At 54.0% G+C, this 12,340-nt stretch overlaps 4 protein-coding genes across 5 annotated transcripts; 3 read left to right on the top strand and 1 right to left on the bottom strand.

The window, feature by feature from the left end:
* Window positions 1-144: 144 nt before the first annotated feature.
* On the top strand, window positions 145-837 carry LOC108024204 (uncharacterized). 2 transcript variants are annotated; one of them, XM_050886112.1, is made up of 3 exons: window positions 145-285; window positions 340-663; window positions 716-837. In XM_050886112.1, exons 1-2 carry the CDS (start codon window positions 279-281, stop codon window positions 657-659), a joined length of 327 nt encoding a protein of 108 aa, XP_050742069.1. In that variant the 5' UTR covers window positions 145-278; the 3' UTR covers window positions 660-663; window positions 716-837. The 2 variants fall into 2 exon arrangements, with proteins under 2 accessions (XP_050742069.1, XP_016949543.1); XM_017094054.3 differs by having other exon boundaries at window positions 340-829.
* Window positions 838-891: 54 nt separating this feature from the next.
* Window positions 892-5,092, bottom strand: LOC108024192 (N-alpha-acetyltransferase 16, NatA auxiliary subunit). The gene is made up of 6 exons (XM_017094038.3): window positions 4,726-5,092; window positions 3,906-4,394; window positions 3,033-3,820; window positions 2,541-2,968; window positions 1,828-2,480; window positions 892-1,766 (listed from the first exon to the last, which is right to left on the bottom strand). The coding sequence occupies exons 1-6, from the start codon at window positions 4,780-4,782 to the stop codon at window positions 1,509-1,511; spliced, it is 2,673 nt and encodes an 890-aa protein (XP_016949527.1). The 5' UTR covers window positions 4,783-5,092; the 3' UTR covers window positions 892-1,508.
* A 297-nt stretch (window positions 5,093-5,389) lies between these two features.
* On the top strand, window positions 5,390-5,974 carry LOC108024193 (28S ribosomal protein S14, mitochondrial). The gene is made up of 2 exons (XM_017094039.3): window positions 5,390-5,538; window positions 5,602-5,974. The coding sequence occupies exons 1-2, from the start codon at window positions 5,476-5,478 to the stop codon at window positions 5,923-5,925; spliced, it is 387 nt and encodes a 128-aa protein (XP_016949528.1). The 5' UTR covers window positions 5,390-5,475; the 3' UTR covers window positions 5,926-5,974.
* A 57-nt stretch (window positions 5,975-6,031) lies between these two features.
* On the top strand, window positions 6,032-10,598 carry LOC108024191 (probable ATP-dependent RNA helicase DHX34). The gene is made up of 7 exons (XM_017094037.3): window positions 6,032-6,659; window positions 6,715-7,251; window positions 7,311-7,681; window positions 7,739-7,936; window positions 8,001-8,929; window positions 8,980-9,212; window positions 9,984-10,598. The coding sequence occupies exons 1-7, from the start codon at window positions 6,092-6,094 to the stop codon at window positions 10,559-10,561; spliced, it is 3,414 nt and encodes a 1,137-aa protein (XP_016949526.1). The 5' UTR covers window positions 6,032-6,091; the 3' UTR covers window positions 10,562-10,598.
* Window positions 10,599-12,340: the final 1,742 nt, after the last annotated feature.

The raw sequence follows: 12,340 nt of genomic DNA, 5'->3' as shown, positions 1-12,340 counted from the left end.
CTTAGTAGTAGTCCTCTTTATTTTGGTCACTTACTGGAGGTTAAGGTATGTGTCGTGTAAAGGAGTGTTTTAGGAGGAACTCGACCTGGAAGAGCTGTTGCGCCCAAAAAAAACTGGTCACAGTAAAGATTTTTTGAATTTCAGTGTGGGTTTATTAGGTGCTTGCCATAGGACTATCGGGCCTCGGCAAACTATGCCTTTGAAACAGACATCATAGCAGGCCTAGTGTTAAAAAGAGGGATACCTTGCATACTGCTCTAATCAACGACAAAAGGAACATGTCAGGTGCGTCTTTTTTTGGCCGAAAAGTTTATATTTCTAATGGTTCTTCGCCTGCAGACGAAGAACTAAAGAATAAGCTTAAGGCCAGCGGACGCTATATGACTGCGGTTAAAACAGAGTGGCTGCCGATCACCATGAAGTCGCAGATTTCGGAGGAGTTCGTCAAGACGGGCCCTGTCCCGAAGGCCAAACCGGAGTGCCGGGCCCAGCCAGAAGTTTTGATGCAGGTGCCGGATAAGATTTCCAACTGGCGCGAGCGGAAGACTCCCAACTGGCGCGAGGAGAAGGCTTCCAACTGGCGCGAGCAGAAGATAACCAACTGGCGCGAGCGTCCCAGTGGCCACCAACCAGGTGCCAGCTATTATAATGCCAAATAAAGTGGCAAGTCACTGAGAATTTAGGTTGTCTTCTTGTACTAATATTGGACATACAGTAGGTTTCAACCTTATACAACGTATAAGCGGACAAGAAAACGATCCCTTATCAACGCAAATCACATTGTACAGACCACGAAAGCTAGAACACTAGGAACAAGGGTACTCAACACACCCCCGCTCTCATTTCCGTGTGCTCAATCGAAATGTAATAAGACTTATCCTCCGTTACGAGTTAAGGTTTTGATTTGCGTATAATTAATTACGACTTTATATGTACATACAATGCATTCGTTAAAAATAATAAGAAACAAAATGTTTAAAGAAAGCCAGCAAGTGTAGTGTTGTCAACAAGGTTCATCAATTTCAATTTCATTCAATTTTAAAAGTCCTACAACAGTGTCAACTTGGTTAGTTATTGTTTATATGTAGCTATGTGTCTCCTGGCGGAGCTTCTATGGGATGCTGTGTGGATCTGCCAAGAGGATGGATGAAGGGATGTGTGTTCTCAGGTGGGGTTGGTGGGGTCGCCACCGCACAAAAAGGCACACCGCTCCGCAAATCAGATAAACTCAGCTTTGCTTGGATCAGCTCAGCCTTCTCGTCATAGCATTTTAGCACTGGTTGGTTGTTGTTGTTAATAGTGAATTTTATTGTGGTTGCCGTTGTTTATAGAGCTAAGCTTATTCCTGTTCATATTGTTTTGTTGTTAGTTAGGTTCGCTTTTCCGTCTCCATCTCCATCTCCTTCTAGTTATTGTTGTTGTTGTAGTTGTTAGTGCCATCCGCGGATCTGTTTTGTTGCTGTTATATATCTGCGGTTGCGGGATTTGGGTAGCAGTCTTGTTTGGTCCTAAGACGCTGCCGCTGCCGTGGCCAAAACCGACACCGGTTCACTAGAATCCACGTGAATCAGTTGCTGCTGCTCCTCCTCGGCGCGCAGCTTGGCGGCCTCCTTCTCCTGCAGCTGGGCCTCCAGCTCCTCGACATTGCGAAAGATGCGGGCGTACTGGAAGCGTTCATGGCACGCCTGCTGATAGAGTGCGGCCTCGGCCTCGCACTCGCCAAACACATCGCCGTCCCGCAACGCTGTGTAGATTTTGGTGGCCTCCTGCGAAAGTAAAGTTACAGCGTAAGAGGGTGAAATCAGGGGTCAGTCAATATAAACTCACTTCTAGCCGCAGCTTGGTCAGGTTGAAGCTGGTGACCAGCTTGATGGCCGCCGCCTTTTTACTATTGTCCAGCTCGTACAGACTGCGGGCGCCCTCGTATAAATGCAGAATGGAAGCGTTGTTTTTGGCAATGAACTCGTCGTTGAGCTGCTGGGGCGTCTTGCTGCCTATCAGTTCTTTGGTGGCCTTGTCCAGCACCTGCTGCACGTGCTCATTGAACGGCTGTTCCTTGGCGGCGATTGTCAACGACTTCACGAAGCGTATAATGCAGCTGTGGACTTCGGGGTGCGCGGCGTTCACGGCGCGAGCGCGTCGGATGCACTGCAGCATTAGGAGCAGCTTGTTCTTGCGGTAGTACACCTCGAAGGCCAACAGGTGCGTCTCGATGCGCTCCTTGGCCAGCTGCTGTAGCGGCTTCAGGAAATCGATGGCCTTCTCCAGCGGATCGTCCGTGCGTTCCAGCTTCTCGGCCACCAGCTCGTCCAGCTGTGGAGCATCGGGATCGGTCTCCTGGCTCGCCTGCTGCTTCGACTTCTGGTGCTGCTCGCGCTTCACCTGCGCCTGTGCGGCCTGCGCACTTTCCAGCTCGGCTTTCTTCTTGGCCTTGCGCTGTTTGCTGCGCAGCTTCTTCAGTTCCGAAGGGGGCAGGTTCTCTGTGCCGGAGTAAAGAAGGTTTAACGTTTGTACAACAGAAGTCTTATCAGTTTACTTACCTATGTCGATCTCCTCGATAGTTGTCTCCAACTTGAGAGGCTTGTCGTACAGACGGATGTACACCTCGATGGCGCACTTGGCCGCCTTGAAGTAGAAAGGATGCTGGCGCAGCACGTCCTCTAGCCGTAGCAGGCCAACGTAGGCGCGGAGGGTCATTTTGCGCATGCAGTAGGTGTGGAAATCGAACTGGTCCTCGACGATCTCGGCGAAGTGGCGCTCCACCTCGTGACACTTTTTCAACGACTCTCCCCAGCGACCCATGCGCTGATAAGCCAGGGCGCACTCCGTCTGGAACCACATGCACTGCATCTCATTTAAGTTGTCCATGGCGGATACGCCCTCGCGGGTGAACTTGGCGCAGATCTCCTCCGCTTCCTGCACCATGTTGCCGCGCAGCATGTACTTGGCGCACTTCGAATTAATGTAGCTGCGGGGGAAGAAAAATGTTATTCTATTTTCGAGAAATCCGTCTCCGTTCTAGCGACCCTTACCGATCCGCCGTGTCCATGCTCTGCGCCTCTTCCAGCCAGACGTACGCCTCCACGGGATCGCCGGCATGCTTGAAGATGCGACCCTTGGTAATGAGCAACTCGATCAGCGTGGGCGTATGGTCGATCGCCACATTGATGTACTCGAGGGCACGGTCCGTGTCACGCATGTAGTCGTAGTGCTGCGCCAGGAACAGGGCCGTCCACACCAGCGCCGAGGCCGGCTCGACGGGAACCCCGGCGTCGGCGTCCTCGCGAGAAAAGTGGCCGGAACGCGTCAGGTTCTCGAAATACTGAAGCGTCAGCTCCTCGATGGCGGCCGCCTTTTCCGGGATCTGATGCAGCGTGCGCACGTTGACAAAGAGCGGCGGAATGCCCTTACGCAGACCGCGGCGCAGGTACTCGTCGGCCACGACGCGAAACTCGGCACCGGTGGCGATGTTCAGAGGCAAGCGGCGGGGGCAAAGGGCGCGCGGGTACTGCTCCTGGAACACGCGATAGATCGCCACCACGGCACTGGACTCGGTCGCCTTGCGGGCGGCCATGTACTGTTCGTAGTAGAGCACATTTTCCGGATTGCGGCGGATCAGAGACTCGAAGATGGGCACTGCCTTCTCCTGCTGCTGCAGCTTGATGTACAGGTCACCCAAGGTCTCGCGCACGGCCAGCTTGTCAACGATCTGGGCCTGGTACTGGGTCAGATGATCCACGGCCTGCTGCAGGCGCTCCGACTCGATGAGTATCTGGTTCTGGTAGAGCAGCAGCTCCGAGTGGCGGTAGTCGTGCGCCTCCTGCCCGTAAAGCAACATAAAAGAGGCAAGAAAATGGATAAATTGGATTATACAATGGGATATTCCAGGGTAGCCAGGTACATACAATCGAGGTCTGCGACTGGCTGAACGTCTCTAGGATGCTGTTGGCCATGTCGTAGTCCCGCAACAGATGGTAACTCATGGCGAAACCGATCCAGGAAGCTTGCTGCGAGGGGCGCAGCGTGAACAGGTGGTGGCGCGTCTCCTTGTAGCCCTCCAGGTCTCGCATCTGGATCTGCAACAGCGAGAGGTCCTTCAGGATCTGCAGGTTGTCCTTCTCCCACTTGAGCGCGTTGCGATAGCACTTGATGGCCTCATCGTACTTCTTGTCGCTGCGCTGGAGCAGTCCGTAGACATGCCAGCAGACATGGGAGCGCAGGTCGTTGCGCAGTCCCAGGCGCACATACTTGTAGGCCTCCTCGCGGCGCCCCAGGCCGTTTAGGGTCAATCCCTTCATGGCCAGCGTCTCGCCATGCTCCGTGTACTTGGGGTTGGATAGGATCTGCTTGGCCAGCTTCAGGCCGTTTTTGTACTGCTTCATTTCGTAGCATTTCTGGCGGGGCACGGAGATAAGAGAGTGGATTAGTTAAGGGTTTAGTCCAATTGCCGCATCCCGCCCAGTGGCAAAATTTTGAGGTTATGCTACCATCGAGCGGTACACCGCAGTCGCGGTAAAGGTGGAGGACCAAGGAGTTGCACATCCCGGACAGCCGCGTGCTGCCCCACGTTTAGCTTGGGCCAAAAATAGGCATTCCACCTGACTTGGCCGAAAAGCACATGGATGTGCCGAAGCCGGTGAGCAGCGGGAATTTTCGGGGGGTCAGGGGGCACGCACGGAACCGCACAGGGAGGGGGCAGGGGTAGGGACAAACCACCCGGCTTACAAGTAGCTTGCGGAAGAGCGCGCCCTCCTTGGGCGGCAGTGGATCGCTGGAAGGCATCTCTGCAAGGCTGCGGCTGCTCCTCTTCTACTGCTGCTTCTTCTTCTCGGTCGGCTCTTGTTCTTCCTTTCCTCAGCTGCTGACTCTCTGGGATTTTCCTCGCCTGACCGTGAATTGCACCCCACTGCGGGATCTGCGGTTCGGGATCAGCGCTCTGAGTTGCTTCGACGGCAAGGAGGGGTACTGGATGCGATTCGATCGGCAGAGCAGTTGGGTAGACACACCGCACAAGGCGAAAACGAGCAAATTTCTAACTCGACGTGAGACGGCCACACACACGCACACCAGTCAGCACGGCTATACACATGCACGCACACAGGCACGCGCCTCGCGGCGAATGTCACTGGTAACCGCGCCTCGCTGCGAATGGCTAAAAACGCGCGCGTTTCAAATCCTCGACGACGGTGTTATGTAAAGCGCTGATTCTTTAATTAAAACTTGTTCGTAGCACAGGTGGGGGGTGGGCGATCTACGTGATTCTAAAACACATTCCAAACAGCCACTTGCCTACTGTTTGTGCGTAGGCAATTCAGGTAAAAGTGTGTTTCCGAAATATACGACCAGAAAATTGCCATTCAAAGACTGCCAATCAGCTGAGCTTGACAGCATCTATCGATAGCTGTGTGCGATAGACAACAGTCTCGATAATTTATCGGAGAACAGAAGGAACCACGCACCGGCGGGAACAACAAGATGAATTCTCTGGCCAGGATTGGGAGCTTCGTATGTCAGTCGGTGCAGATAGCCGGCTGCGGAGTAAGTGCCTCAATCCCTTCGCATGTGTACACCCAGTTAATCCCAATCCGTGCGCCCGAACAGCTGCAGCAGGTGCGCACCAAGTACGCTGACTGGAAGATGATCCGCGATGTCAAGCGGCGCAAGTGCGTCAAGGAGCACGCCGTGGATCGCCTGCGGGTCAACTCGCTGCGCAAGAACGACATTCTGCCGGCGGAGCTGCGAGAGCTGGCCGACGCCGAAATTGCCGCCTTCCCTAGGGACTCGTCACTTGTACGCGTACGGGAGCGCTGTGCACTTACGTCACGGCCCCGTGGAGTCGTCCACAAGTACCGGCTTAGCCGGATCGTTTGGCGCCACCTGGCCGACTACAACAAGCTGTCCGGCGTGCAGCGCGCCATGTGGTAGCGCATCCTTCTGTTAGCAATTTAGGGAAATAAACCATGTTAGTAGTCCACCTCCCGCATATCTTTGTTATCGGTTTGGGGTACCCTCACCAGCTGACTGGCGGCCTATCGATAACAGTGTTGTCGGTGGCAGTAAATATACCCAAGCTGCTGCTCCTCCGGCAACAATGTCCCGGAAATCGAAGGGAGATGGAGGATCCGCCCGCCAAAGGGCCCAACTCAACCTAGTCGACTTTAGCTTCCTGGACCGCAAGGCGGAGCTAGCAGGCCTGCTGCAGGCCAAAAGCCGCCAGATGGGCCGAAGTCTGGTAGAGAACGAAGCTGACTTCTGGAAGTTCGTGGGCAAGTACGAGGCCATGATGCGCGCCACGGGCCAGCCTGTGCTGCCGCCCCTGCTCGCTGAGTCGGATTTGGCCACCACTCAGCCGTATCACCGCAGCAAGCACTTGGCGATGAGGCTGGAGAACGATGTACTCCTCGAGGAGGCGCACGCCGAGGTGCAGACTCAGTTCAGGCACCTCTTGCTGGTCTACCTGGACTTCCGCCAGACGGAGAAGTTCCAGCGCATCCGGAAGTTGCGACAGGCACAACGCAACCTTCCCATTGCTCGCTTTCGAAAGGATTTGCGCGATGCGCTGGAAACGTCGCGCGTGGTCATCGTGGCCGGCGACACGGGTTGCGGCAAGTCCACCCAGGTGCCCCAGTTCCTGTACGACTTTGGTTACCGCAGCATAGGTGAGTCGGACTGAGCTTTCCCTGGTTGATGTGGACTAATCTTTTGATGCCTCAGCCTGCACCCAGCCGCGCCGATTGGCCTGCGTGTCCCTGTGCAAGCGCGTGGCCCACGAGCTCCTCGACGACTACGGCAGCCGGGTGGCCTTCCAGATTCGTTTCGAGCGCAGCCGCACGCAGCGCACCAACATCCTTTTCATCACCGAGGGTCTGCTGCTACGCCAGCTGGCAGTGGCCGCCAATTTGGACCAGTACGACGCGCTTATCTTGGACGAGATCCACGAGCGCAACCTGTTCGGTGACTTCCTGCTGGGCGTGACCAAGTGCCTTTTGCGTGCACGGCCAAAGCTGAAGCTCATCCTAATGTCGGCCACCATCAACGTGGAGCTCTTCCACGGCTACTTCAGGGAGGAGGGGGCGCGGCTAGTGCAGGTGCCCGGTCGATTGTTTCCCATTAAACTACGCTACATGCCACCACCAGCTCTGGAGCTTAAGGCGGGCCAGGCGACAGCGGCATCGAAGCGCTCTCATAGCGCCCGCATAGACCCGGCTCCCTTTGTCCAGGTGCTGAGCCTGATCGACCAGCAGTATCCGAGTGAGTACTCATAGACATTCCTTGTAAGCAGTGACTTCACTGATAGCAATCTAACCCAGCCAGCGAGCGCGGCGACGTGCTGATCTTTGTGAGCGGCGTCAACGAAATCGAATCGGTTGTGGAGGCCGTCCAGGAGTATTCCACCAATCAGACGCACTGGCTCGTGCTGCCGCTGCACAGCGGACAGGCGATCGCCGAACAGGGCAAGGTGTTCGACTACGCGCCCGAGGGCTGGCGCAAGTGCATCGTCTCCACGAACATTGCCGAAACGTCCCTCACCGTGGATGGCGTGCGCTTCGTGATCGACTCTGGAAAGGTCAAGGAAATGAGCTACGACGCCGCCTGCAAGGGCCAGCGGCTGAAGGAGTTCTGGGTGTCCAAGTCGTCGGCCGAGCAGCGCAAGGGTCGTGCTGGGCGTACAGGACCAGGTGTAAGCTAAGCCGCAGCCTTAGGGAAACCCGTTTCCTTTAACACTTTACAACTATAGGTTTGCTTTCGCCTCTACACCGCGGATCAGTTCAACGCCTTCGAGGCCTATCCCACGCCGGAAATCTACCGCGTCCCGCTCGACACGATGCTGTTGCAGATGGTGTCCATGGGACTGCCCGACGTCAGGGCCTTTCCTTTCATAGAAGCCCCAGAAACGGAGCGCATCGAGCAGACCATTTTGGCTCTTAAGCAACATGTACTTAATTTCGCCATTATATTAAGAAGGAATTCCCTTGTTTAATGAACATATCTTATTGCAGTGTGCCCTTAGTGTGGAGGAGAAGATCACGCCGCTGGGCAGCTCACTGGCCAACCTGCCTGTGGAGCTGTCCATCGGCAAGATGCTGCTCATGGGCTGCGTATTCCCGGAGGTGGAGCAGCTGCTGACGCTGGCCGCCATGCTCAGTGTTCAGAACCCGCTGACCAATCGCGCCCACACGGACCAGCGTTGCGTGCGGGAGCGCGAGTCGCTGGAGTCCGATCAGGGCGACCTCTTCACCCTGGTGCGCCTGTTTCGCGAGTGGGTGCAGCTTAAGGTGCGACGCGAGGGCACGCGCCAGTGGTGCCGCCGCTTGGGCATCGAGGAGCAGCGCTTCTACGAGGTGACCAAGCTGCGTGCGCAGTTCCAGCGCATCCTCGAGAGCTGTGGCATGGTGGTGGCCAGCGGTTCCGATTCCCAGCTGACCAGCGCCGAGCGGGCCACGCGGCACGGCGAACTGCGCCAGTTGAAGGCAATGAAGCGCCGTCAGCGATTCGAGCAGCCGCGTCAACGCAAATTGCTCAAGCAGAGCGGTGGAAGGGGGCAGGAGGACGACGAGGACCTGGATGAGGAGCAGGGCGACGACATGCGGGACGTGGACTTCCGGCTGCGTTTTGATCCCCGCCAACTGACTCTGCTGGAGCGCTCGGCGCGCCTTGATCGACATCGCGACGTCGTGCTGCTGAAACTGCTGCTGGGAAGCGGATTCTACCCGCAACTGGCCATCAGTGACGAGTTCAACTACTGCAAGGGCGGAGGCCAGCAGTTCTTCCACACGCGTCTCAAGCCCTTCGTCCTGCAGCACCCAAACGCCCACTTCGCAAAGCACTACGAGCTGCTCAAGCTGGCTGATAGCGATCTGCTACCCAAGCCAGACTTCTACACGCCCAAGCATCCGATCAGCGAACGCCACCAGTTGCTGTGCTACCAGTAAGTAGAGGAGTGCGGACGCGTGCCCATAACTAATTCCTCCGCCCCAGGTCACTGCTGGAGACCGCCAAGCCTTATCTGATCAACTGCATTCGCCTGCCGGCTGCCCAGACGCTGCTGCTCTTCAGCTTTTCCATCGACACGAATGCGGGCATCACCCAGATCGTCTGCGACGGCTGGCTTGGCCTCGACCTGCCCACGCCGGGCAGCGGAATGGAGCTCCTAGGCCGCGCCATCGAGCTGCGGCGACGGTGGAGCAGGCTGCTTTACGCAAAACTAGAGGGTGAGTGGTTCCGAGCAATTTTTAAATAACTAAATGGGTAAAATAATTGCAATAGGTTTAAGTTTGACAACCTAAGTTCCATGAATTTCTGTATTTTTCTTATAATTTCCTACTTAACTCATGATGATGAGGTTTTCAAGGGATCAAAAATAGAGCTGGTCAGAAATCGTTTATTCAGAAAAGGTGTGGGTACTCCGTAAAAGTTGTACTATACATCCTATTTCAGAAGAGAGGAGCTATGAATCTAAGCTTTACTTATGCCTAGATGAAGTATATGAATGAGAAATGGTTCAATTTAGCGACACTCAAGACTAGCATTTCCATATTTTTAAAGTCTACCTTTTGGGGCAGATTTTTCTTGTTCGTAATATACAATTTTTAAGGAAGTAGTTAGATAGGAGACTGTTAAGCATCGTCGCCATAGGATGATCCTGCAAGGGGAGTTCATGTCCGAGTCCAGATAGGAACGTTCGATGGCCTCATCCGACTGGGCTTGGTCAGAGCTGCTACAGCGGTGCCCCAGGCGGCATGGTGTGTGAGGGCAGGAACCGATTAGCCATGGTGCCTCGCCGCCTTTTCTGGTCCTCCTCTTCGGGTCGATCGATGTAGGCACGGATCCTAGTGATCCGCTTTACTCGGCTGCGACCTTCTGTCCTCCATTTCTGACGGTTCTAACGATTCTTGAGTTGACTAGGAAAATGATTTCGAATCGTAATTTATGTTATGTAAGAATACCTAGTTATGGTTATCCTTTGAATTTCTAAATTCCAGATCTCAATAACAAGCAGGAAGCGCCATCGGGTGTGGGCGATGGGAGCAGCACGCTCTGGCTCGAGCTCCTTGACTTCATGGCGTTGGACGTGGCCTATGCGATCAAGCGGTTGCTGCCCGCCGACATCAAGAGGCTGTATACGCACGAGGCTCCGTCGACGCGACTCATGGAGCTCAAGGAGAACCCTTTTGCCCGCGACTATCCCATGACGGCCAATGACGAAAAGGGCGGGCTCAACGTGTCCGAGCACGTGGTTTACAGCTGCTTGGCGGAGCAGCAATGGACAATGGCCATGGACGCGGCGCTCCGGGCAGAGCCTTGGTCCTGCACACGGTGCGACTTCCAGCTGGAGGAGTTCGATGTGCTGGAGCAGCTAGTGCACCGATCCCACTGCAAGGGTCGCAAGGCGCAGGGCCGTAAACCCGAGTTGGATAGCCCAGGCTTGGTACCAGAGACATCCAGAAGCCGCTCCTCCCACTCCACCGACAGCTATTTCTGCGAGTCTTGCAAAAGGGAGCTGCGGTTGTCAAGGATCGACATCCTGCGCCATCAAAAGCAGTGCCGCAATAGCAAGTAAGCTGACTACAGGAATAAAATCCCGAGATGCACTCCTAGTCCGATGATTTTATGTTAAGAAAAAACACAGTAGCAGAAAATGTAACCAATCAGACTTCAGCGGTCGACGCTTGATTTCCCAGTCTAAAATATCGAAATTTCGATTCAAAGTACCAATTAGCCCGTCGTGCCGGGCTGCGTTTCTTAATTCAGACACCAGGCGAGCAGAAATGCTTAGTAGGTGTCGAACGATCAGCTGATCAGCTTTTCTAAGCGTATCGGAGATGCCCTCGTGATCGCTCCCCTATGTCACGGCCCAAGCAAAAGCATAGGACTTCACTGTTATTTCATGCGTGTCGTGAGAAGTTCGTGACACGACTGGGGTTGCTCATCACTGGCCTGAGCTTGGCTCTCAACTAACGGCGCTTTTTGAAGGAGATCGCTTCCTATTGGTCAGTGGGGGAGGGGAAATGTGGAAAGGGCCGCCATCTTGAAAAAGGAACAGCTGTTTCAGTCAGCTAGCTACCAGCTGCCACCTGCTATGTTTTCTGTTCGCCTGGTGTCCGAGACCAATAAAGCCTGCGAGTTGGCCGAAAAAATGTTACGAAGCCTTTCAATATGTTGCAGTACATGGGCGATTTTTCAATTTCAAACACCAGGCGAACATAATCCGCAGCAGGCGGCTGCTGGGTGTTTAAAAATTTAGCACTGGAAGAGCACCGTTTGTTTGGTTCGAGCAGACTAGAGATGGGCAATCGCTTGATCGCCTGGCAAGTCCTAGCACACTTTGAAGTGGCACACCTCTAATAAAACCTTACAAAATTATCGTTTTCCACCTACTATTTTTCCTGTTCGCCTGGTGTTTGAGACTGATAAGTCGCACATTTTCTTTAACAAATTGAAAGACTTCGTAACATTTTTTCAGTCATTGGCTGCTATTTGGCAGGCCTTTTGGTCTCGGACACCAGGCGAACAGAAAACATAGCAGGTGGCAGCCGGTAGCTGAAAGCAGACTGAAACAGCTGTTCCATTTTCAAGATGGCGGCCCTTTCCACATTTCCCCTCCCCCACTGACCAATAGGAAGCGATCTCCTTCAAAAAGCGCCGTTAGTTGGGAGCCAAGCTCAGGCCAGTGATGAGTAACCCCAGTCGTGTCACGAACTTGTTACGATATGCTCGAAATAACAGTTAATTCCCTTGCATTTGCTTGGGCCGTGACAAAGGGGAGCCATCACGAGGGCATCTCCGGTAAGCTTAGAAAAGGTGATCAGCTGATCGTTCGACACCTACTAAGCATTTCTGCTCGCCTGGTGTCTGAATTAAGAAACCTAGCAATTTGGGAATCTGGTCAGCGGGCAAAGAAGGTATTTTGGAGTTGCCGTAAATGTTGCCTACATTTGAGCGCCGCCACTTGTTGGACGAGTGCCAAGGAAGTCCCTCAGGACTGCGACTTTGTGTGTACTTTTCAGAATTTACAAATGGTTTTTAGCGTTACATGAGACGAGACGACGCATTTAGGAGATTTGTTTTGGATCTGCCTCTATTTGTTGCGCTCAATCGCCCATTTTGTTGTTGTTTTAATCTCGAGACAAAGTTACGCTAGTTTATGAAAGTCTTTGGCTGTCAAGCTGTCCAATTTTTAGATATAGTTGTACGCTTCCCCGGAAACCCCTGCTCCCCCCCTCATGAGGGCTTTTTCAACTCGGTGCTGTTGTTGCCGTCGAGTTTTGTACTTTGCTCTCCTTGCTTTCCTTGTGCTCTTTTTCTTAGGAAATAGCGGTATAGACAAGTATCTCGACGA

This window comes from Drosophila biarmipes, chromosome X (genome assembly GCF_025231255.1).
Source record: "Drosophila biarmipes strain raj3 chromosome X, RU_DBia_V1.1, whole genome shotgun sequence".
NCBI classification, from domain to species: Eukaryota; Metazoa; Arthropoda; class Insecta; order Diptera; family Drosophilidae; genus Drosophila; species Drosophila biarmipes.
This window is presented reverse-complemented; position numbering and strand designations above follow the sequence as displayed.